The sequence below is a fragment of the Peromyscus maniculatus genome, chromosome 8, assembly GCF_049852395.1.
Source record: "Peromyscus maniculatus bairdii isolate BWxNUB_F1_BW_parent chromosome 8, HU_Pman_BW_mat_3.1, whole genome shotgun sequence".
NCBI lineage: Eukaryota > Metazoa > Chordata > Mammalia > Rodentia > Cricetidae > Peromyscus > Peromyscus maniculatus.
In genome coordinates this window covers 93,724,353-93,749,292 of record NC_134859.1, presented here as the reverse complement: position 1 = coordinate 93,749,292, position 24,940 = coordinate 93,724,353, and the positions used below count along the sequence as shown (strand labels likewise).

Sequence of the window (24,940 nt, the reverse complement as noted above, 5' to 3'; positions counted from 1 at the left end):
CCTGTAATCCTAGCTCTTAGAAGATGGAGGCAAGAAAATCAGAAGTCAAGGTCCATCCTCCTCTACAGAATGAGTTCAAGGCCAGCCTGGACTACATGAGACTCTGTCTTATAAAACTGTTTTTTTTAGGGGGGGGGTAGGTAGAGGGGAGCCAGACATGGTCTTACTATGTAGTGACCAGGCTGGCCTCTAACTCACAGAAATCTGCCTGCCTCTGCCTCCAAGTGCTGAGATTAAAGGCACATGCTATTACCCTGATCCATTACCTTTTTAAAAATATTGATACACTGGGAAAAGGCTGAAATTGGACTTGGTGGCGCATGTCTGTCATCCTAGTACTCAGGAGGCTGAAGTGAGAGGCTTGCCAGTTGAAGTCATCATGGGCCTTTAAGGTGTGTGAGGGTGGCAGGAGGTGGGGAGGATACTTAAATAAAATAGAGTGAAATGTTTCTGTTCTGTCTGGGAAGAGATCATGTGTGTGTTCTATAATGAATATGCATTGTTTTAAAGTCAGGAGAAACAGGCATGCAAGTGTGAAGGTAGTGTCCTGCTGTGTCTGCTCTTGGGCCAGGCTGCCACATGTGCCAAACTCGGGGCAGAGGCTTGCTCTCTCTCTCAGCAGAAAGGCACCCCTGGCCTCCTATAAAAAGGAGTACATCTGTGCTGAGTTGGGCATAGAAGTTCTTTTTTTTTCCAGACAGGGTTTCTCTGTGTAGCTTTGTACTTTTCCTGGGTCTTGCTCTGTAGACCAGGTTGGCCTCTAACTCACAAAGATCCACCTGCCTCTGCCTCCCGAGTGCTGGGATTAAAGGCGTGCGCCACCACCTCCCAGCCAGAAGTTCATTTTAAATACAGTCCTCCCCGAGAGCTATATAGACAGTCTCAATGGCCTTGCTTCATCTTTGGAAGGTCGGCGTCCCCAAATGCTGTCTTTGGACACCGTGCTTGGGAGATCACCTTCCTAACCTCGTGGAGGGAGGAGGCCACACAATGACTGTTCTCCTCAGGTTTCTCCCCACAGCCACAGGCGATGTGTATGCAGGTTGTTATGACAGCCCCTGGGAATGCGTTCTGTAGCCCGTGGAGTCCTGATTTCATTGGCGAAGTCTTTTGCTTCATTGTCAGTGTTCTGCAGCTCTCGCAGAGGCCTGCCTCAGCTACAGGAGCTGCTAACAAGGAAAAGAACTTGATTGCCAGTTCCTTCAGATGTTTGCCCGTCACATGCCACTGGCTTGGACGGCATTGTGAAACAGTCTTTGTTTCCTGCTGCTTTTTTGGTGGAATTTGTTTCCTGTGAAAATGAGCCTTATGAAGGAAGGCTGGTAGAGGACACCTGCCCCCTCCTGAAAAGGGACGAGGCAACCTCCTCTTCTAGGTAGCCCACAAGACTAAAAGTACTGTGTGTCTGATGTGGGTAGTGGTTTGACACTGGCCGCGTAGCCTGGGGGCCATATTCCTCAGACAGGTCATGTTTCTTCAGAAGCCTGTGCAGATAATCTGATGGGGTTAGCCGCTGCACCTGTTACTCTCGGGCTGCCCATGATAGCACAAGATGGCGGATGGGGAGTGAGCACACACATACATGCACACTTGTGGTATGGTTAAGAAGTTGCTGATGCCACCAGGCGTTGGTGCCACACATCTTTAATCCCAGCTCTTAGGAGGCAGAGGCAGGCGGATCTCTGTGAGTTTGAGGCCAGCCTGGTCTACAGAGCGAGACCCAGGAAAAGTACAAAGCTACACAGAGAAACCCTGTCTCAAAAACAAAAAACAAACAAAGAGTAGAAGTTGCTGATGCCAGCTTCTGTCCTGCCATCCAGATCTTGCTGGTGGAAAATGTCTTGGCTGATGTCTGAGGACTGTCGCACTAGGGGAGTACACATACACTTCTCTGGAGTGAAGTAGAGCCACCCTCTAAAATGGGAGGATCAACATGTAGCCTTTTGGTTTGTTTGTTTGTTTGTTTTCGAGACAGGGTTTCTTTGTGTACCCTTGGCTGTCCTGGAACTTGCTCTATGGACCAGACTGGCCTCGAACTCAGAGATCCATCTGCCTCTGCCTCTTGAGTGCTGGGATTCAAAGTCGTGCACCACCACTACCTGGCTAACATGTATCAATTTTAAACAAGGGTGTTTTAAAATTTTTTTATTTGTGTGTGTGTGTGTGTGTGTGTGTGTGTGTGTGTGTGTGTGTGTGTGTGAATGCCATGTGTGGGGTGCCTGTGGAGACCAGAAGAGGGTGTCATATGGTGTTGAAGGTCATTGGGAGCCACCAGTGGGTGTGGAGGACTGAAGTGCACCCTCTGGAGGGCAGCAAGTCCTCGTAACTGAGCTGCCCCTCCAGCCCGTTTGTTGTTAATGAGTCATATCCATAGGAAGCCCTTGAACACCTAGATTTGAAGGAGTTTAGAGCATGTCCTAGACACTGATGTGTTCCTGAAAATGGGAGTGAGCGCCTCACTCCTTAGTTCCCAGAGAACTGGCGCAGCTGTGCTGTGGCATGGGGGCTGAGCAGTCTGTATGGCTTCAGAATTGTCACATGACATAGACCGTGTCACAGCCAGTGAGAGCAGCAAGGTCAGATCCTCGGCACCTAATGACCGGTGTGCCACGCCACTGGCCGAGGCACACAGCCAGGTGGACAGTCAGTTGTACAGAACATGTCATGGTGGCACATATGCACAAGGCATGAAGGAGAAGGGTGGACAGTGTGTGCCCGTGACATGTGTGGAGCCCAGATGTGTGTATATAAATCACAAAGGGGAAGTGGAACAGACCCCAGGCTTCTGCACTTCCAGAGTTTTTGATCTTTCAAGAGCTTGCTCTTCTGTGTAAGGCTGTAGTCTAATTCAGATACCTCGGCAAATGTCTGTCTCATCCAGGGACATTCCTCCCTCTCATGACAGAGTAAGCGGAGACCCAGAGTCAGGCTGCAGTCATGCACTAGGGACCTCTCGTTCCTCAGATGGAAGCAGGGTTCCTGTCTTCCTGGGGTGTCGAGATGCACGAATGTGGCCACCTAAGGAGTCTGCTGTGTGCAGAATCCTGTGTGCAGCCATGGTCAACGGCACTAAAGCTGCCACCCTTGTAAGTGCCGAGCCCACCAGCACGCACTCGCCGTCCACTCTCAGGGTCCCCTCCTAGCTGCTGCTGCTACCGCCGCCGCCTTCCTCCGCCAGCCCCACCGCTGACCACCAAGGCCAGTTCCATAGTCTAGCAGCTAGCCCAGGAAGTTGGAGCTGGAGCTGCTTACGCACTGGTCCCAGCAGATGTTTCAGACAGATTGTGTGGGGGTAGAGGGGTGGGCATGGGGTAGGGGCGCACATCTGTCCTGAGAGCCGAGCTCTCATCCAGCCATGTGATCCTTACTCTCCTCTCTGTCACATGCTGAGAGAGCTTCAGGAACTCCTGACTCTGCGGAGTTCAGTATCTCAGAGGTACAGCGATGCAAATGTCAGTGTTTTTAAGCACCTCAGGAATGTCTTGACCTTGCAGGGATCAGGCCGAACTTGAGTCCTGGCCATTGGAAACTCATTTGCTCCTGGATGAGGATGGGCTTGACAATTGCAGGCCCAAGCCTGGCTGGGAGGAGGATAGGCAGGCTTCGATAGACAGCTCAGGATAGGCGGGCTTCGATAGACAGCTCAGGATAGGCGGGCTTCAATAGACAGCTCAGGATAGGCAGGCTTTGATAGACAGCTCAGGATAGGCAGGCTTTGATAGACAGCTCAGGATAGGCAGGCTTTGATAGACAGCTCAGGATAGGCAGGCTTTGATAGACAGCTCAGGATAGGCGGGCTTCTACAGATAGCTCAGGATAGGCAGGCTTCAATAGATAGCTCAGGATAGGCGGGCTTCGATAGACAGCTCAGGATAGGCAGGCTTTGATAGATAGCTCAGGATAGGCAGGCTTTGATAGACAGCTCAGGATAGGCAGGCTTTGATAGACAGCTCAGGATAGGCGGGCTTTGATAGACAGCTCAGGATAGGCGGGCTTCAATAGACAGCTCAGGATAGGCGGGCTTCAATAGATAGCTCAGGATAGGCGGGCTTTGATAGCTCAGGATAGGCGGGCTTCGATAGATAGCTCAGGATAGGCGGGCTTTGATAGACAGCTCAGGATAGGCAGGCTTTGATAGATAGCTCAGGATAGGCAGGCTTCAATAGACAGCTCAGGATAGGCGGGCTTCAATAAACAGCTCAGGATAGGCAGGCTTTGATAGACAGCTCAGGATAGGCAGGCTTCGATAGACAGCTCAGGATAGGCGGGCTTTGATAGACAGCTCAGGATAGGCAGGCTTCGATAGACAGCTCAGGATAGGCGGGCTTCCATAGATAGCTCAGGATAGGCGGGCTTTGATAGCTCAGGATAGGCGGGCTTTGATAGCTCAGGATAGGCAGGCTTCGATAGATAGCTCAGGATAGGCGGGCTTCGATAGACAGCTCGTTGCCATCAAGTTAGTGGAGAGGGGAGGCACGGGCAGGGCTGTCTGAGCTCGTGCTGGGGGTGTCAGCTGCATCCTGGGAGGACTGGCAGGGGCAGAAAGCAGACAAAAGGAAGGTTACAGCTGTGACAGCCAGCTTCCTTTCTCCCCCTCCTCGTTCTCCAGCACGCTGTGGGACTTGTAATTTATAGGGAAGATGCTCGTCACGTGTTCGTTTCCACAGGAGGGGCCTTGGGAGGCTTTATGAAAATAAGCACCTGTCTGAGTCTCCAGTTGTCCGACGGCTAATTTAGTCTCTCTTCTTTTGCCAGTTGCCGGAGGCCCCACCCTCTGAGGAGGAAGAGCAAGAAGCCTGGGTGAATGCCTTGCTTGGAAGAATATTTTGGGACTTCTTAGGCGAGAAATACTGGTCTGATCTGGTGTCAAAGAAAATCCAGATGAAACTCAGCAAAATTAAGGTATCACTGTTCACGGGAGAGGCCTCTGATGCCCACTTCTTCATTTCTGGACGTTCTGCCCCCTTAGGTCCTAAGTGAAAACACACCTTGGTTTAAGCGTACCATACATGCAGGGCACATTTGACCTGGATCACAGGGTGACCTTGATCTGTGACTAAGCATCTGGGGACTGAGTCAGATGTCCCGATTGCTTTTCTAGTGGTGCTCTGTCATTACCCTCCCCAGGTGGTCCTCTGCAGCTTGTTTAGGAAAACAGGGACTCCTGTAGCTGATGTGAGTTAGAGACAGTTAAACGCTCCGCCTTGTTTTGCAGTGGGCCAAGTCATGTGGAAATTTTGAAGTGCGTGGGACCCTTTCTCAGCTGCCCTCCTCCCCCCAGCTAGGACGGCTCGTGCTTGCTCTGGGTGTGTCTGCCACTGGCCTTTGCTTTGGAACAGAGTCTCTGTGTTGGACTCTCTTTGCTGAAGGAACACGCTTAGTGCCAGGCCAGGGCTGCTGGGAAGTGAGTTTAAACTGTCTAAAGGTCCTCGTGACTGTCGTTAGAGGACATGCTTCCAACCAGGGACCTGTGGAGGTCCCGAGAAGCAAGTCTTTGGCCTGCTGAAGGCCCAAGGAAGAGCACTTTGGTCTGAGTCCTCACCGAGAGTCTGTGATCAGAAGCTTACGTCAGCGGCTCTGTGGTTTTTTGGGCTATAAATTCCCCTGAGAAGAGTAAACCTTTGGATCCTCCTGGAAGAGTAGACATGACATAAAACTTTGCAGTGCTCTCAGGGAGATCAAGGCCTCCTGGTGAAGAAAGCGTCAGAATACGACAAACTTAGATTTGAAGAAGGATGTGGACACAAAGGAGCCTCAGTTTGATTTTGCTTCTTCCTCTGGACAAGGAACAGAATATTTTTTCCACATGGTTGAGCTTTGCTTTCTACAGACCAGTCTCTGCCTTTCCCCAGCTCTCCAGTAAAGGAGAGAGGCTGGCTTCTGACCTGAAGAGATTTAGAGCAGGATTTGGGGGGGGGGGTTCGACAAGTGTCAACCAGTTAGCATCCCCAAGGCAGGTTGAGGGCTGACCTGGCTCCTGCTGGCCAGATGCATGAGGAACAACAATCACCTGGGTCCCTCTGTGAGGAGGAAGAGATGTCAGCAGCCACATCAAGTGCACTCAACTTCCTTGTCACCTTGGAAACGACAGACGCTGGAGTCTCAGGTCAAGTCCCATAGAGGGCCTGTCCCCACCTCTTCCTCAGAGACTGGAGGGCTGTGCTTCCCTGGAGCAAGAAGAGGCCAGGGTGTGCCTGAGTTCCAGATGGCATGGAGCAGCCTCCTCCAAACCAGGAGTGAGAGGTCATGGTGCCTCTTCCCCGGTGGAGTAACGAGAGCGCCCTCATTCCAGAGAAAGTTTAGGGAAGTCTTCTGCTTCCGTTGGTCATGTAAGCGCCTGCGGTTCACCAGCTTAAGCCCCCTTCTGCTTTTTCTGGTCAGAAGGACTGGAGGTTAAGATGGGAGCAAGTGCCGCGGGCCAGGCTTGGGAGGGCTTTGTCCCTTCTCACTGTCCTCCCCTCAGGCCAGGCTTGGGAGGGCTTTGTCCCTTCTCACTGTCCTCCCCTCAGGCCAGGCTTGAGAGGGCTTTGTCCCTTCTCACTGTCCTCCCCTCATCCCCACCCCCTTCCGATCCACTGCTCTATGGTGTGCTCTGAAGACCAGAGGAGACCCAGGCAGAGGAACAAATGGGCAGAAGGATAATGCGAAGTTCTGCAGTCCTGGATTGCCGCTGTTGCACGCAGTGATGTCAGCAGGAGATTGCATCTGGTACCCAGGCGTGAGCTTTAACAGGAGCAGAGTTTCTGCCCCAATAGCAAGCAAACTCTTTGTCTTGGCCACTACTGCCCGAATACATCTTTGGGATGCTCATGCCCGTCAGCAGGTGCTGGTGTTGCACACAGTCTGATGATCATCCGAAAATCAGGACATCTGACTGTTCTGTCCCCAGGTTGAGTTTGCTTAGGAACGTAAAGAACAGGAGCCTGTTCCTGCCTTGTGTGGGACCTGGAGGTTTCTGCTTGAGTGGCACACAGGAGGGACCCTCTTACCTTCTGGTCCAGGAGAGAACTGTGTGAGGAGAGGTTATTTGGAGATGTGCTGGCCAGCTCACCCCACATTCACTGTGCTGCTGCTCCCAGGGCCTGGGGCCTTCGGGCCCTGCCTTTGTCCCAGGACCTGTCTTCCTTTGCCTTTTCAGCTGCCTAGGGATGCAGGATGGTGTGGGTGCCATGTGGAAGGAAGGAAACAGTTAAGTTCCTGCCGTGTCGTGGTGTCAGACAACTTGATCCCATAGAAACACCGTTGGGGTGCCTTGGCCAGCCCATGGAGTCTCTCTAACCTGGCAGGCCCCTGAGCAGTGGTTACACTGGGGCAAATGTGTAAGGTGTAAGGTGTAGCATGCTTGCTTGGCCAAGTAACATTTTGTAGGTTGGTAGAGAAGTCATCTACATCCACATTGAGGCTTTTTTCGGGGGCAGGGGGGTGGTGTCTAAGACAGGGATTGACCGATTCAGACAAGTGTGACTGAGGCTGTGCATAGTTAGCTCAGGTGATACAGTGTTTGCCTACCATGCAGGGAGCCCTCGGTTCAGTCATGGAGCTGCCCATATGTAACCCTGGCATAAGCTGAAGATCATCCTCAGCTGCAGAGTGAGTTTGCAGCCAGCTGGGCTACAGAAGACCTTGTCTCAAATTCATCACAAACATGGCCTCCTGTCTATGGCCTCACCCCTGTTTAAAAAACCAAAAAAAAGCCAGAGGTGAAGTTGCTCAGCTGAGTCCTGAAAGATCCCACTTGGCGTGGAGAGCCAGCTGCAGAGATCTGTGGAAGCAGCAGATTCACATCTGACTCACTGTGTGCAAAATCTTGATCTGTGTTTAATTAAAATAAAAAAATCTTAATTTTTACAAATTTAGTCTAACGGGCAACTAGGAAAATACTCATAATTAAGATTGTGCCGGGTGGTGGTGGAGCATGCCTTTATACCCAGCACTCGGGAGGCAGAGGCAGGTGGATCTCTGTGAGTTCGAGGCCAGTCTGGGCTACCAAGTGAGTTCCAGGACAGGCACCAAAGCTATACAGAGAAACCCTGTCTCAAAAAACTGAAGGGGGAAAAAAAAAGACTGTGTTGGGAAGCTGGGCAGTAGTGACCCACACCTTTAATCCTAGTACTATGGATGCAGAGACAAGTGGATCTCTCAGTTCCAGACCAGCCTGATCTACAGAATAAGTTCCAGGACAGCCAGAGCTACACAGAGAAACCCTGTGTTAAAAAATTTAAAGAAAAAAGATTTTTCTGGGAGAAAAGAAAGAAGGACTTGTGAACTCTAAAGCTAAGTTGTAGCCAAGTGTGGTGGTACATGACTGTCAGTCTCAGCACCCAGAAGGCTGAAGCAGGAGGAGGATCATAAGTTCAAAGCCAGCCTGGGCTACATGGTGAGACTCTGCCTCAAAAACAAAACCAACAAAAACCAAAGACAGAAAGAAGAATAGTCTAAAGTTTGATGCTGGCAGAAAACATTGCAGTGCAGACCCCTGTGTGGTGGGAGGGGTCTGGGAGTTAAAGGGGGCAGGACAGGTAAGTATTGGTTGGTGGCTCAGTGAATAGGTGGAGATTGATAACTGGCTATTTGGAGAAAATACTGAATTCTTCATTTAAATTAGGCTAAGCTGGGTGAGGTGGCACATGCCTTTGGATCCAGCACTGGATGCCAGAGACAGGCAAATCTCTGTGAGTTCAGGCCAACCAGGGTTACATAGAGAGAGAGAGAGAGAGAGAGAGAGAGAGAGAGAGAGAGAGAGAGAGAGAGAGAGAGAGAGAGAGAGAACGAACGAGCACTCTTATACTAAAATAACAAATGACCTGCAGATTAAGGAAATACAAATTCAGCCAGAGGAAGTATAGATAAGTTCATTAAGTTTGTGGTGTGATCTTTGGGTGACTTAGGGATTTCTGAGAAGGACAGCGGTCCTCTTATGTCATTTCCTCTTGATGAATTCCTGCTGATGGAGGAGTTGGGATTAGTCAGACCCAGTGGGAACAAGATGGCACACTCAGATGAGTAGCCAGAGGAGATGCAAAAACCCAAGAGGAGACTGCAGGCTGCCTGGGCCAGCAAAGGTGGGGAGCTGTGTGCCGCGGCGCCGCCCCCCCCCCCCAAGGGGCAAAGGTGGAGAGCGGTTTACCAGTCCTCTGGCAGGAGAGCTGAGAGGGGAGAGCTGCCTGTCTTGAGGGAGACCAGACTCCACTGGAGGGTGAAGACAGATGCTAACATTTCTCCTTGTACCATCCCTCCCCGGCCACTGGTGTACCCTGGTGACATGTACAACCTGAAGCTAGTGAGCGCAGACACCGGCTCCATGGGCACAGTCGTACAGACCTGCACTTTTGGAGCAGGTGGAGCGCGGATGCATGGGGGAAGACAGAAATAGGCGGCCCAGCGTTAAGGGATGTGGATTGGGGTTTGGGCTTTAGTTTTGGTTTTCCCAGTTATTTTTAACCTTGTGGTAAACTTGCCTGTCAGAAATGTAGCAATTTCCTACTCTCCATTCCTCCTCCTTACCACCTGTGTGTCCTCCACCTAGAAGGTCGCAGGTCAAATGCCACTCGAAACTCCTTATGGATGCCTCCTCACCTCCTTAGATGACCATCCCTGACCAAGTCCACACTCCTCTGTCCCGGTTCCTGCTTTATGAGAGTATAGCATTTGTCTGCTCACTTCTTTCTACCTCTGTGGTTTGTACATAAAGATGTGACCCAACCCCTTAGCTCCTCTCTCCTCAGACAGTGTGTGGAACTCTGGCTGACCTTAGTGTGGCGACCAGCTTACTAATGTGTCTCATTCACTGTTTGTTTCTTTTCTCTAGCTCCCCTACTTTATGAATGAGCTAACACTGACAGAACTTGACATGGGTGTGGCTGTGCCAAAAATCCTTCAGGCCTTCAAGCCTTATGTTGATCACCAAGGTAACTCTTAGTTAATTAGAGAGGAGCTGATGTGAGGGTGTTGAAATGTTCTCTCGCTTTAGTTTTGACACCAAGGCTTGTGCTTAGAAGAAGCTGAATTCTAAACATCCTATTTCATGTGGAGTGTGGGTTTTGTTCTTATTCTTTGTTTAGTTTTTAAAAATTTGTGTGTGTGTGTGTATGTGTGTGCACGTGTGTGTGCACGTGTTGGGGGTTGGAGAAATTGGAGGGCAGGCAAGGGATGCGCATGCTAAGGTCAGAGGACAACTATGTGGAATTGGTTCTCTCCATTACCTTTAAATGGGTTCCGGGGCTTAAACTTAGATCTTTAATCTTGCATGACAAGACCATTTGCCGACTGGGCCATCTCACCAGCCATTTTTGTTTTGCTTTGCTTTGATTTTATTGTTATTTCATTGTTGTTGAGCTAGTCCTGCTGTAGCTCAGGCTGCTCTCGAACCTCACTCTGTAGTCCAGTGTGTCTTTGAACTCATGACCTTCCTGCCTTAGCCTCCCTCACACAGACACAAACACATGCACCACTACATCCTCCAAGTGACTTGTGTTTCTCAAGACACAGTAGGAAACTGACTGATGATAGATCTAGGCTCCTTCTCCTATCTCTAGTCCACTAGACTGTTTCAGGGTCTTTTCCAGCCCAAGACACCTCAAGCCAGTTGATGGGGCCCGAGCTTTTGTGCCAGGGTATGAAGCGGTGAGCTAGGTTTTAGCTTCCCTCTCTTCTCATGGGCCCCACGTGCCCATCTGTCCTGGCTCCGACTCCGAGAGAAGCTGCTGTCTCCACTTATCACATCCCAGCCTCACCTGTCACACCTGCTAAGCTGTAAGATGTTTGACCTTCATGTCATGCATCTTTATCTTCCTTACACTCTGGGGGTCTTGAGGATTTGAAAGATGAGGACACATATTCGAAGGCAGTATTTCAGGAGCAAGTCTGTCTGCTGGAGCACAGCTCTCGGGCTTGAGGTTTTAGGCATGCCACGGATACAATATTTATGCCTACTCCTGTGGATGGAGAGAAAAAAGAACTGATCAGAATGTGAAGGAATATAAATAGAATAATGAGGATGTTCACAGATTTCTATGTGTTTTATAACGGGTAGCTTCAAAGGGCGTCAACAGGGAAGATACAGTATGCAAGAATTAAGTGAGACACAAAAGATGACTGAGCCTGCTGGGCAGAAAGAGCTGTTGGCACACAGGGAAAGCCCACCAGTCCTCCCTCCCTCCCTCTCTCCCTCCTCCCTCCCCCCTCCCTTTCTTTCTGAGATAGGGTTTTGCTAGGTAGCCCAACTGAACAAACTGTCTATCCTCCTGCCTCAGCCTTCCTAGGCTGAGATTACGGTGCCACTGTGCCTGCTCAGCTCATGGTTTTGGTGTCCGTTGTCAAGGACCCTCTTTCCCTTGAACCATGTTTAACATTATTCCCAAGGTGGCCCAGGAGCAGAGCAGTGGGCAGTGAATACAGCTTTCTGGGAGGACGACATGTGTTTTGAAGTCAATACTTGGTAGAATTTATGAGATATAGAACAGCTATCTTTATGGCTGTCGATCACATTTAGTGAAGTCGTTATTTTTGAATATTTAGTGAATCATAGCTGTTACACACTATGAAGAAGGTGTTCTATGATTACACTCAGCAGCTCTGTTCATCCCTCTAGCAAGTTTGAGCTGGCAGGGCACACACATTGATCTTGGAGAAAGACACACAAGTCCACCTGGTTCCTGCATGTAGAGATCACCTGTCACCCCTCAATTCTGTCTGCACCTCAATCAATCTGGGTCCTGCTGGGATTGGTCAGGTACACAGAATAAAGCTAGAAGCAATTTAGACTCTGAAAGTAGTGTACTTGTTCTGACCTGGCACAAGGCTGTTTGTTCGGTCCCTACCCTTTTGATACAGTGTGGTACGCAGTATTCAAAGGTGTGCCACCACTTACGTTAGCTGTGTGACTGAGATCCTCACCCCACCACTGTACCAGTGCAGGGTCCTCCTCTGACCCACGGCCTCTGCTGCCTTTCACTCTCTGTCTCTTCAGGAACTGACTCGTAACAAGCTGTAAATTACCAGCTAGTACCAACTTTCTGAGAGCTGGGCTTTTAAAAGTAAATGCTGTAGACGCCTGTTGGGGTTTCTCACATGTTCCCAGCTTCTCAAATCTCAACACTGCCCTTTCCTGGATTAATAGACATGTCTAAGGGAAGGCCACAGGACTCAGCAGGCTCCACAGCATCCAAGTGTCCCTCTGGCTTTGAGCTGCACAGCAGTCGGGACTGCTTTGGTCAGCCTGGGAGGTTAATTGGAGACCTAAGTCTGGGGCTTCTTTCCTGTTTTGTTTTGTTTTTTTCCTGGAGCTGGGGAGTGAGACATTTCAACTCTGCAGATCAAAGCCTTGCTGGTTTTAATCCATTTAAAGCTTACTTAACTCCTTCCAGGGCAAATGGTAGAGATCTGCCTGCTTGTGTAACAGGGAGAAAACATTACCAAAGAAAGGAACAAAAAAGACAAAAGGCCTATGGGGTTATTTGAATTTGACCAAATCAGGCTTTTCCAAGCTTTTGAAGGATGCCTGTATGATGGTAAAGCAGAAATCAACAAGAAGGGATGCACTTAGGTGCCTTTCAGTAACAGCGGCATGTTCATGTAACTGTGGTTGATTGCTTTCCACAGTGTGCAAACAATAGAGTCTGCTTAACCCAAACTTAGGTGGCAGTCATGCTACTAAGTGATAGACTGTCATGGGACTGCTGTCCTGTATGTGGTCCACTATTGACCAAAAGTGATCATGCAGTGTGGTGACCGTGTGAGTTTGGAATTTTGGATTCCATTGCTCTCAGGAGAACCTTTCCTTTTAGGGAAACTAAAAGCTGGGGTGACTGGCTAAAGCCGACCACAGGTGAAAATGAGAGCTCGATCACCTGGAACACGCAGACAAGCTGAAGCTTTAATAGAGGCACCTCCTGGGGGCTGGAAAGAGGGCTCATAAGAGCACTTGCTGCTCTTCCAGAGGACCCAGTCTCTGACTCCAGTTCCAGGGGACCCAATGTCCTCTTCTGAACTCAGTGGGCCCTGAATGCACATGGGTACGCAGACATGCATGCAGGCAAAATACCCATGCACATAAAATAATAAAAATAACTAAAGAAAACATTAAGAAAAGAAAGAAAGAAAATCTCTTCTGGTTCACACAAGCTACTCAGGCTGCTTGAATTATCCTGCCTTAGCCATACACTTTTAAAATTTTAAGATAGGATTTCTCTTTGTGGCCCCGGCTGGTCTAGAACTTGTTATGTAGGCCAGGCTGGCCTCAAACATGCAACAATCCTCCTGTCTGCCTCTGGGATTGCTGACATACTACACCATGCCAGTCTGCCACTCAGCACGCAGAAGGTAGTTTTCAATGCCATCCCTAGAGTGAGTGAGCTGAGCTCATAAACCCAGAGCCTCAGGCAAGTTCGCCGACCTCTTTGCTTCCTCACCTCCCACACTAGGCTCTGATAGCACCTGCCTGCCTTGAGGACACACACAGGCCATTTAAACAGCACCCATTGTTTTTGTTGTTGTTTTTTTACTACTGCTGTTGTTGCCCTTGACACTGCTTCTGGGAGGCTTAGGATGGAGGTCTAGATGGCAGTGGGAAGAAAAAGCAGTTTGCAGCCGGGTGCAGTGGCCCAGGCTTGTGGTCTCAGCACTTGGAGACTGCCAGGAGACAGGAGGATCACCCTGAGTTCAAAGATAATTTGGGGTACATAGTGAGTCCCAGTCCAGGCTGTGCTACGGAGTGAGACTCTTTCTCAAAAACAGAGAGAAAGGAACTGGAGTGGTGGCTTAGTGGTTAAAACGCATGCTACTTTTTCAGAGGACCAGGGTCAATTCCCAGCATCCACATGATGGCTCACAACTGTCTGTAACTCAAGTTGTCCAGGATCCAATACCCTCTTCTGTGCCACAGATGACATGCACACATATGGTGCACAAACATACATGCAATCAAACTCTCATACACATATTTTAATTTATGTTTATGGATATTTTGACTACATGTATAAACACAATGGGCATGCAATACCCACAGAGGCCAGAAAAGGGCATCAGATCCTCTTGGAACTGGAGTTACAGGCAGTTGTGAGCCACCATGTGGGTGTTGGTAATTGAACCTGGGTCCTCTAGAAGAACAGCCAGTGCTCTTAACCACTGAGCCATCTCTCTAGCTCCTTCTGAAAAAGTTTTCTTAAGGAGAGAGTGAGATTGAGATTTAGATTGTCAGCTTTGACAAGACAGGGCATTATGTGAGAACAGTTGTAAGGTAGGAAGAGCTACAGAGATGTTACCCAAGGCGCATCCAGGTTCAAGGAATTGCAGCTTCCCTGGGATCTGAGAGCATATGGCACCGGTCTGCTTGACAGGAACAAAACAGTCACTGGGGGGGGGGGGGTCTGGAGCCGAGTAATCCCAACATCCAACTGTAGGTGGAGTTTTTTGTCAGGACTGTGATCAGCTCTGTTCCACCAGCCACTTCCCAAATAACCACTCAGAGACTTATTATTAATTATAAATGCTGGGTTGGTAGCTCAGGCTCATTACTAACTCTTACAACTTAAATTAACCCATCTATTAATCTGTGTGCTGCCCGAGGCTCCTGCATGTCCTGCTTTATTTCCATCTCGTTGGCTTCTCTGACTCCACCCTCCTTCTTCCCAGCATTCTCTCTGCCCCGAAAATCCTAGCCATCAGCCAACTTTTTTTATTAACAATGAGAACAGTACATATTTATAGTGTACAAAGATTGTTTCACAGCATTCAATCCATGATCAAATGCTCCTTTTCAAGTTTTGTTCCCTAGATCCAGGTGTTCACTTTCGGAGGGAGAACCAGGCCACCATGGTTAAAGGACAGGGGACATCGGACGGGGGCTTGAGGACAGCTCCATGAGCAAGGGTCTTAGAACCCTGATACCTTGTGGGCTGTTGTAATTATCAACTAGGGAGAGTCTTAATGAGGAATTGTCTCTATCAGGTTTGCCTGTGGCACATCTGTTGGGGGTCCCTTGATTGTTGATTGAAGTAGGAAAACCCACCCTGAACTTGGGTGGCACTGTTTTCCCTGGACTGTGTAAGAATCGAGAAAGTGGAGCTGGAGAGATGGCTCAGCGATTAAGAGCACTGGCTGCTCTTCCAGAGGTCCTGAGTTCAATTCCCAGCACCCACATGGTGGCTCACAACCATCTGTAATGAGATCTGGTGCCATATTCTGTCATGCAAACATACATGCAAGTAGATCATTCATATACATTAGATACATAAATAAATAAATCTTAAAAAAAAAAAAAAGAATTGAGAAAGCTAGCTCAGCAATAACTGAGCAAGCAAGGATACACACGCATGCTGTCTCTCTGCCCCAACTGTGGGTGTGGTGCTCTCAGTTCCCACCCTGGCTTCCCTGCAGTGATGGACTGCAGCCTGGAATTACAAGCCAAATAAACCTTCTCTTCCTTGCTTTATGTCAGGGTGTTGGGACAGCAATAGAAACGAAGCTAGAACCCTTTCCAAGCAGCAGGAGCCCTGTTCACACAGCCCCAGAGTCAAGACCCCCAGAGTCAAGTAAAAAGACCGGGCTCCTGTGTGAGCCTACATGCTCTCTGTGGCCATGGTGGGGCAGTTACCAAGGCCATGGGGTTTACTAAGGAGAAATGGGTGACAGCAAACAAACCCACAGCCCTCCATTCTGGTTGCTGTCCCCTTGCCTCTGGGGACATGCAGTCATGGGTATTTGTTACCACTGTACATTGTGGTCTGGGTTGAACTCTACCAACTGATTGAGGCCATCTTTCTCCTCCTCCATCTCCTCTTCTCTTTCATCTCCTCTTCCCCTCCTCCTCCTCTTGTTCCTCCCCCTCTTCTCCTCCCCCTCCCCCTCCTCTTCTCCTCCTCCCTCCTCCCCTTCTTCCTCCTCCCCCTCCTCTTCTTCTCCTCCCTCCTTCCTCCCTCCTCTTCTTCTTCCCCCTCCTCTTCTCCTTCCTCCTCCCCTCCTTCCTCCTCCCCCTCCTCTTCTTCTTCCTCCTCCCCCTCCTCTTCTTCCCCCTCCTTTTCTCCTCCTCCCCCACCTCTTCTCCTTCTCCTCCTCCTCCCTCCTCCTCTTCCTCCTCCACCTCCTCTTCCCCTTCTCCTCCTCCTTCTCTTCCTCCTCCTTCTTTTTCCTGATTTTTTGAGACAGGGTTTCATGTAGCTCAGGCTGCCCTAAACTCACTGTGTAGCCAAGGATGTTTCTTCTGCCTCTGCCTCCCTAGTGCTAGGATTACAGATGTATGTCACCATACCCGGTGGCCATCTTTATTCTGCGCATGTGTGCATGTGTGTGCATAACATGGATGTGGAGTCCGGAGGCTGATGTCATGTATCTTCCTCAAATACTTCCCCTCCATCTTATTGTTTCAAGACTGGGTCTCGTTGAATCTGGAGCTCACCGATTTGACTAGATGGGCTTCAGGGAAGGGCCCACCTCCCAGCACTGCCATTACAGGCCGTTATCTGGCTTTACCTGAGCGCTTGGGAAACAGCCAGGTCCTCCCTCATGCTCGTAAGCCAGCACTTTACTGTGTAAACAGCCGGTGTCCCTGTAGCAGCTGCAGCCAGAACAGAAGATGCCCAGGGTGTGCTGGCTGCTGGCTGCACACAGTCCTCTCTAAAAAGATGGTGCAGCCCCTTGGTGGAGGTGAGAGTGCTGTAAAAGGTCAAGAGACTTGCAGTGAAACTCGAGCCCTAGTCCATGTGATTGGCCTCTCAGCTTTTTTCCCTTGGCCTTCCTGGTGGGTGAGAGGCAGATCCCATGGTGGCTGATGTCTGAACCAGCCTGTGCCCACAGTACTTGGTTTGGTTTTTTGTTTGTTTTGGTTTAAAAAAACAAAACAAAATAAAAACAAGATAGCAAGGGACTAGAGAAATGACTTTTGGTTAAGAGCACTTCAGTTCCCAGTACCCACATTGGGTGGCTCACAGATGCCCATCACTGCAGTCCCAGGAAATCTGATTCCCTTATACATGGGTCTCTTCCAGACGACTTGAGTTTGAATTCCATTACCCATGTTGGGTGGCTCACAGCCACTCACTTATAACTCAGCTCTAGGGGATCCAGATGCCCACTCCTTCACAACTCCCACCCCCCACCCCCAATGAATTTGGGGGGTGGAGGACAACAAAACCTCATTTTAGAAGAAGTAAAGTTTTGGTGCCTATAATATGACAGCCTTCAAAGGCAATGCATGTCATTAATATTATTTGGAAACCTGGTTAGGGTTTCCAAACGAAATTACTGTCTTTCTTTTTATATTGAGTTAAAATTCATATGTAGCTCTTTGCACTAATCCCTCCTCCTGGAAATGATTAAGAACTGAACATCTTTACTGAGTAGATATGAACATTTAGTTCCCACAGTTACAGTATTTTTAAGAGTAAGCTAACTGAAGAGTTTTTAACTGCTTAATGTAAGCTAGAAAGAAGCAGTTTTTCCCCCACAAAGAAGATAATCACACCTGACCTGTGTGCCACTTAATTAAATCATGTCATCCGAGGAAAATAATCGTGTTCAGTAACAGGAAGCATTTGTTGAAAACTAAGTGGGAATTATCCCACCGTTAGTGAAGAATTGCACCATTAGTACTTCGGAAGATTGGACAATGCTTTTACCTAGGGGGCTGGCCTCATGGGGGAGGGCTGTCTACTCCAATCGACCGACAGTGCCGCTATGTATGAAGAATGGTTTGAGATTAATTTCTTGATTCTGTTTGCATATTGTCAGTTGTCTTAGGAGGATCTATAAAAGTTTATTAACATTTAAATAGCCACTTGAAGGATCACATTTTAATTAAAAATCCATGAGGTCTTATGGAGCTCTGAGAGTGAAAAACATCTCATGTAGCTTTACCTGCCAGGCCATCCCCTCCTGTGGTGACAGAGGGTGGTGACAATGTGTGTATACTGTAGACACTGGTCCAGTGGCCATCCTGGTGAAATTGAATAGGAGCTCATTGGCAATAATATCCTTCTGACGATAAGTTCTTTAACTCATGCCAGGTAGTTCCCCACCCTTACCTAGCTACTCCTGGAATCCTTTTGTTTCTATTGCTCTGTCATTTCCTGAAACAAAAGGGTACTGAAAATATAAAAATTTGGGGCCTGGAGGCTGACTCGGTGGTCAGGAGCACTTGTTGCTCTTGCAGAGGACCTGGGTTCAGTTCCCAGCACTTACATAGTGGCTCACAACCATCCATAATGCCAGTTCCAGGGGCTCTGAATGTCTTCTTCTGACCTCTTCTGATACCAGGCATGCACATGGTACACATACATACATGTATGCAAAACACTTACACTAATAAATCTTACAAAAGAATACCTAACATTTTGTTGGTGTGTGTGTGTGTGTGTGTGTGTGTGTGTGTGTGTGTGAGAGAGAGAGAGAGAGAGAGAGAGAGAGAGAGACCCAAGTTTATTGTGCTTTTTTTGTTTGTTTGTTTGTTTTACTGTTTTAAACTAGTTTTTCAAACATTTATTAGTTATTGTTTGCAGAGAGGAGGGTAGGATGGCGCGGGCCGTGTGCATGAGTTTGGAGGACAATTTGTAGAAGTCAATTCTCTCCCTTTACCATGCCATGTAACCCACCTCAAGTCATATGCTTGGTGGCAGGGGACCTTTACCTACTGAGCCATCTCAGCTTATTGGGCACAGGTGAGGGAGCTTACAGGAGTGTGAGTGACCCCCAAACAGCTACATTACTGCAAAGCCCCAGCCCATTGATGACCAAATCACGGAAGCTGCCTCATGGCGTCATTCAGCTCACAGTAAAGCATCCTCACAACGCAAACAGCTGCACCTCAGCCACCCATCCTGGCAATACTGTGATCAAGCCATTTCCTTCGGGGTGTCTGGTTCTTCTGTGAGGAGGAGAAGCTGGGGTGGGGGAGGGGTCCTTGCAGTGCTACATGGACACTGAATTCACTGTGACCCCCCAGAGGGGGCTGCCATGCCTGCCACTGCCCAGCATGCAAACCGCCACAGTCTCGTATATAGTGAGGGCAGAGCACCCTCACCCGCTTCACACATCTGCGGGCAGTCCAAGTCACATGTAGACTTTAGTTTAATGACAACTTATGAGTGTCGATTTAGGGGTATGAGTTTTGCCTACATGTATGTATATGTACCACATGCATGCCTGGTGCCCTCAGACGTCAGAAGGAGGTGTCAGATCTCCTGAAATGCAGTTGCATAATGATCATCATTTGGGTGCTGGGAACTGAACTTGGTTCCTCTGCAAGAGCAGTAAGTGCTCTTCACCATTGAACTGCCTTTCTAGTCATGAAAATGCAAGTTTTTTTTTTAAAAAATTTATGTATCTTGTGTATATGAGTGCTCTACCTATATGTGTGCCTGCATGACAGAAGAGGGCATCAAATCACATTATAGATGGTTGTGAACCACCATGTGGGTGCTGGGAATTGAACTCAGGTCCTCTGGAAGAGCAGCCAGTGCTCTTAACTGCCAAGCCATCTCTCCAGCCCCCCAAATATAAGTTTTGATACTCTAGTTTAGACTCATATTTGTTGGGAGGCAACCAAACCAAACGAACCCCCCCCCCTTTTTTTTTTCTGTTTCTCTAGGACTCTGGATCGATTTGGAAATGTCTTACAACGGGTCCTTTCTGATGACTCTCGAGACCAAAATGAACTTGACCAAACTAGGTAAAGAGCCTCTTGTTGAAGCCCTGAAGGTTGGAGAAATTGGCAAAGAAGGGTAAGGGGCCATATATGAATTTACTAACCAACCTTGGGGGACCAGCCTCTCCCTGCAGCCCGTGAGAAGCAGGTGGGGTGTGGGAGCCCCTGCATGGACAGCAGGCTCAGGGTCAGCACTTCTGATGATCAGAGCGAGCTTTACACCCAGCGCCTGTTGGTGTCAGCACTGCCGGGGTGACACTGTCTCAATTACCCAGAAAGGATCGCTGGTGCAGACAAGCAGGACAGACGCCTCTAGGCGTAAACTGTTCTGTGAACCCAATCCTTACTCTGAAAGCTGCTTCGGCTTCCAGCCACAGGCAGCACTATGCGAGCCGATTAAGGCCCCCTGGGGATCTCCCACTTTAATCACCAGGTCAGAATTATTTATAACGAGATGGTTGATTTGGGCAGCTAAGAGGATACTCTGTGAGTGTTCTGAGAAGCATTTTCCCGAAATAATACAATATTGATTTGCTTAGTAAATTCTTCTCTTTGTAGATAGTACATCTGTTACCCAGAGTTAATCTGATTTAGAAATTCCAGAATTGTGAGGTAATTAATGGAGCCTGATTTTTGTTCCCCTATAATGCCAGATTCTCAAACACCTTAAAGGTCACTGTTCTGGCTCCACATCTAAATGATAGTATTAGTTAAAAGATGTGGTCTCCCATCTGCAGCCCCTAATCCCTCTGCAGGGACTGAACCACAGGGCCAGGGCTGCCACAGGGAACTAACTACTCTGCAGACTGTATGTATACAAGGCCCTGGCTCTTGGATGTTTTTGCCTAGTTACAGCTGATCGTCCCTTTTTAGGTCGATAGTACTGGTAGACCAAGGAAGTTGAGTTGTGTCTTCAGGAACATTCTTTCGCTTAGATTATCTTGACTTACCCAGGCTTTGTGTTGAAATGTTCCTGCACCTGCTGGACTGCAATCTAACCTGCTATTTTCCTTTCGTTTTCTGCTATTTGTTAAAATGTATTTGGATTCGGCAATCTGTGGATTTGTATTTTCTGGTGAGTGGTATTCATCAACTCCCCGTGTGGCATTCCATACCCTGTGAGTGCTGAGCCTGATTTGGTCCCATCTGAAGCCACAAGAAAATGTCTTTTCATCATGTTCCCGGACACGAAGGCACAGTCCAAGGGCTCGGGAAGGCCGAGAGCAGAGCAGGGGCCATGGCTGTCCTGACAGAGTCTCCCTGATCTAGCCTGTAGTCAGACCAGCTTCTTGTCCTGCTGTCCCAGCCGCTCTGACCCCGAGCACTGCCAGTCTGGCCTTGTGACAGAGTTGTAAAAACACCGTGGGCAGAAGCAGTCTGGAAGTGAGGTCTCCCGGGCTAGGAATGCGACTCAGTGGGAGCACAGTTGCCTAGCATGTGCCAGGCCCCGGGTTTGATCTCCAGCACTATTTTTAGTTTTTAATTGTATCTAATAAATGGGACTGGGTCAGAGCAATCTTTGATCATAAGCATTTGAGTAAGGGATCTTCCTGGAAACAGCTGTACCCCACATAGGACTTCGGGGCTCTGTTGGGAAGGTGAGTCATGTACGTCAGGTGGGCAGCAGATTGCTTTTGGTTAGAGTCTTGCCATTCAGACACTCCACAGTGACTGATACTCATCTGGCTGTCTTGGCACTGGTTTACATCTGCAAACTGGCTCATCATAGGATGTCTGTCATACTGCTTTAGACTGACTGAAAAGACTCCCTTTCTTTGGGAATGTGGCTTTCATGGTGGAATGTATTTCTGAATCCATCTTTTCATAGAAGAATCCTGTATGAAATGTCTGTCTTCTTGTTGTGAAGATGCTAAATTATACATTAATATGTTATTGACTTCCTTACTTTTCAATGCAAAGAAAAATACAATCTAAAAGCCACGCTTTGTGAGGAAAGGGGCCTGAGAAATGGACCCTTGGGGAAGCTGAGGACTCCAGGCCCTTTCTTTATTTCAGAAAATGTTTCCACGGGCATTGTTTGGCTCTAGAGTTTCTAGAAGCATCAAGAGCCCCTGAAAGCCCATGCAGGATTCCAGAGCCCAGCTCCAGAAGCAGCTTCCTCAGTTCCTCAGCTGTGAACATATGCAGCCACCGTGGGGCTGAGGAGAGGAGAGACAGAAGTCAGCCCATGTGGTGGCTGCTGTTAAGTGCTGGTGTCGTCCTTAATACTGAACAGCCTCGGGTGGACTGTCGGTGGACTGTGCAGCGGCCCACAGCAGCCTCTTCCTCCAGCTCTTCCCTTTAGCCACCTCCACCTGTCCAGGCCTCACGCCGTGCACTGGTTTGCTCTACCTGCCCAGCCTTGGCAGGGCCTTGACTGCATCTCCCCGCTTTGTTCAGTCCCCACTCGGGCTACAGTGATGCTGGTTAGCCTGACGGGAAGTTTGCTATAGTGGTACCCAGAGGGCAAGATGGAGAAGTTGAAATCTAGGTTGTTCTGGTCTGAAGTTGTTTCCCTTTGAAAAGCTTGTCCACTGTCCATTTGTGGGCATTTATCTTTTAAGCTTTTCCTTCTTCAGGCAGCATGTCTTCTTGTCACAGACTGGAGTTAAGTCACTTTGGAGCAGTCAAAATGGTCTTCACGGGCTGGGAGTATAGCTCAGTGGAAGAGTACTTGCTTAGCATATGTGAAATCCTAGGCTCAATCCCCAGCACTATGGAGGAGGAGGTGGTAGGTGCTGAGCATCTAAACTGTAGGAAAGAACCTGAAAAGGGCCTTTAAACGAGTCAGAAAGGGTGCGTCCTCCATGACGGATGCTGCTGTAACTGGGCAGTGGGTGTTTTGGCAGTGTGCTTGGTGCAGCTTGGGCCAGTGTGCAGCTGCACCTGGCAGCCCCTTCTTGCCCCACACTGCTGTCTCCCAGCCCCTAGGCCCCTGATGTTCCTGGGACCTAGTATACCATGATTCAGCCTTGTCCCTGGATGTGTGTGTCTGCATGCATGGACACACATGGCTAATGCATGGGACTGGTTTCTTTTTTTTTTTTTTTTTTTGGTTTTTCGAGACAGGGTTTCTCTGTGTAGCTTTGCGCCTTTCCTGGAGCTCACTTGGTAGCCCAGGCTGGCCTCGAACTCACAGAGATTCGCCTGCCTCCGCCTCCCGAAGGACTGGTTTCTTATAAGAAAAAATTAGTGCATTCTTCGGAGTGAGGTCCCCTCCCAGAGCTGTTGAATCTGCGTATTGACTCTTCACTGAAGCATTTCTTAGGGTCACCTTGTAGAACTGCCTCTGGAGTCGGGGTCATTCTTCTAACTGTTCCAACATGGTAACAAGTCAGCCTGCTTTGCAGGTGCTTTCAGAAACTACTGGAGTGGGGCTGGAGAGATGGCTCAGCTGTAAGAGCACTGCTGTTCTTCCAAAGGACCGGAGTTCAAGTCCCAGCAACCACAGAGAGGCTCACAACCATCTGTAGCTCCAGTTCTAAGGCCCTCTTGCCCTCTTCTGGCCTCTGCAGGCACTGCACATGCATAGTACACAGACATATGTTCAGGGGAGGGGAGGGGAGAAGAGGGGAGAGAAGGGGGGAGGGGGGAGAGCAGATTAAGACTGCTGGAAGTTGCCAGAAGTGATAGTGATTTTAGAACAAGAAATAAAACATTTAAGCCAGGTGTGGTGGTTCATGCTGGCAATCCCAACACTTGAGAGGCTGAGGCAGGAGACTTACCCTGAATTTGAAGTCAACCTGGGCTACATAGTCAGTTCCACAAAGTGAGACCCTATCTCAAAAGAAAGAAGAAAATTTGGTCCAAGACAGAATCCATGATAAAATAATGCACTTTCTCTTTTGCCTGACTGCAAGCACGTATCTCAGATGGTTTTGACATTGTGACCGGAATGAGCTTGTTCAGTGGCTCTCTGAGAGGGTAGAATGCTCGTCCGGAATTCTGAGGTGTGTTTAAAGCCAGTAGCGTCTCACATCTTACACATCTTTTATGAGGATGTGTAGCGTGTCTCTCTAAAATTCTTGATAACATCGTAAGGTTGAAAGCATAAAATGCACATTTAGATATAAAGCTGCCTATGAGCCAAACAGTCACAGGCTTAATTGGTTCTGGATTCCACATGATACAGCTCCCACTTTGGATGTTGGGGGGTGGGGGCACTTGGTCAAAATCAGAATCCACAGCATCTGATACACTACAGCCCATGCCGCATTATCTGAACTACTCACATGAAAACACAGAATGCAGCTTGCTCTCTGTCCTGCAGAGGGTTTGTCCTGGAACCCAAGAGCTCAATGCAGCGCTCACCCTTCGGCATCTCCTACCCAGGGGGTGGAGGTGCCAGGTGGTACACGCTGGTGGGGACATGAGGGACCGTGGCTCGGCAATCGCACTATGATCCCAGATGCTGCAGGCGGCCCTTTGTGCTGTGTGTGGATGAGGACCTGCCCTGTGCTGTTGGGCCAGCTTCCATACCTCACAGCACGAGGCTCGGGAGCCACAGAGCACCGCTGTGTAACTGACAGAGAAATAGGACAGTTGTGGAATTTCTGGCAATTTACATTTCTGACTCTTCTTACCTAAAAACCCAGTTCAGTTTTTTAAGAATCGCATTTGCTACGTCAATTTGAAACCCAAGAGCATGCTCTTTGAGGATGGTCTTCGCACAGGACCTCCAAAACAGCTCTGTGAGCAGTGAGGGCATAGACGTACTTCTGGACTAGCCCGGCCTGTAACAGGAAATGGGGAGCAGGTGCTCCAGGGTAGTCCCCTTCAATATGGAAGTCCAGTGTGTCGGCACAGCTCTGGCTCCATTTCAGAGCCAGGGTGAGCAGGATCCGAGGGCCCTGCCTGGGAGGACTCTGGTGGGATCTTCTTACAGCCAGCTCCCGTTTCAGGGTGAGAGGCTCAGCCTGGCCGTCTCATGCATGCAGCTGTGTGCTCTGCCCTTGACCCCCATTAATCAGGAGACAGTTACCCCGGTGGACTTCCTAGTGGCCCAAGGAGGTGTCCAGGAGGACAGCAGCAGCAGGGAGGCTGATCTAAGCTGCGCTGCCTGCCTTTCCTGCCTGAGTGGTTTGCCCTGGTCAGCAAGATAGGCTGTCTTTAGTGGCATTGGTGGCTCAATAGTGCTCAGAGACTGTTCTCTCCTTCGTTCATTTCATGCCCGGCTAAGACCCCGAGCTCTAGAGATGGGCCCAGCTAGAAATGGCATGAGGAAGTAGCCACCTTTGGTAGGTCAGAAAGCACCTCAGGAGGGAACCTTGATCCCACAGCTCTGCTGGTGATCCTTCAAGCCCC

The 24,940-nt window shown here is 49.1% G+C and overlaps 1 protein-coding gene across 9 annotated transcripts in view; it reads left to right on the top strand.

Annotated features, from left to right (window-relative positions):
- Positions 1 to 24,940, top strand: part of Tex2 (testis expressed 2) — a 140,773-nt gene that overhangs the window by 103,492 nt on the left and 12,341 nt on the right. For 7 of the 9 annotated variants that reach the window (XM_076543574.1, XM_076543573.1, XM_076543572.1 and 4 more), the window contains 3 exons: positions 4,756 to 4,902; positions 9,809 to 9,908; positions 19,580 to 19,712. In XM_076543574.1, the coding sequence (XP_076399689.1) occupies positions 4,756 to 4,902; positions 9,809 to 9,908; positions 19,580 to 19,712 (380 nt within the window). The remainder of the gene's footprint in view (positions 1 to 4,755; positions 4,903 to 9,808; positions 9,909 to 19,579; positions 19,713 to 24,940) is intronic. The other 2 variants (XR_013041926.1, XR_013041927.1) reach the window with 1 other exon arrangement.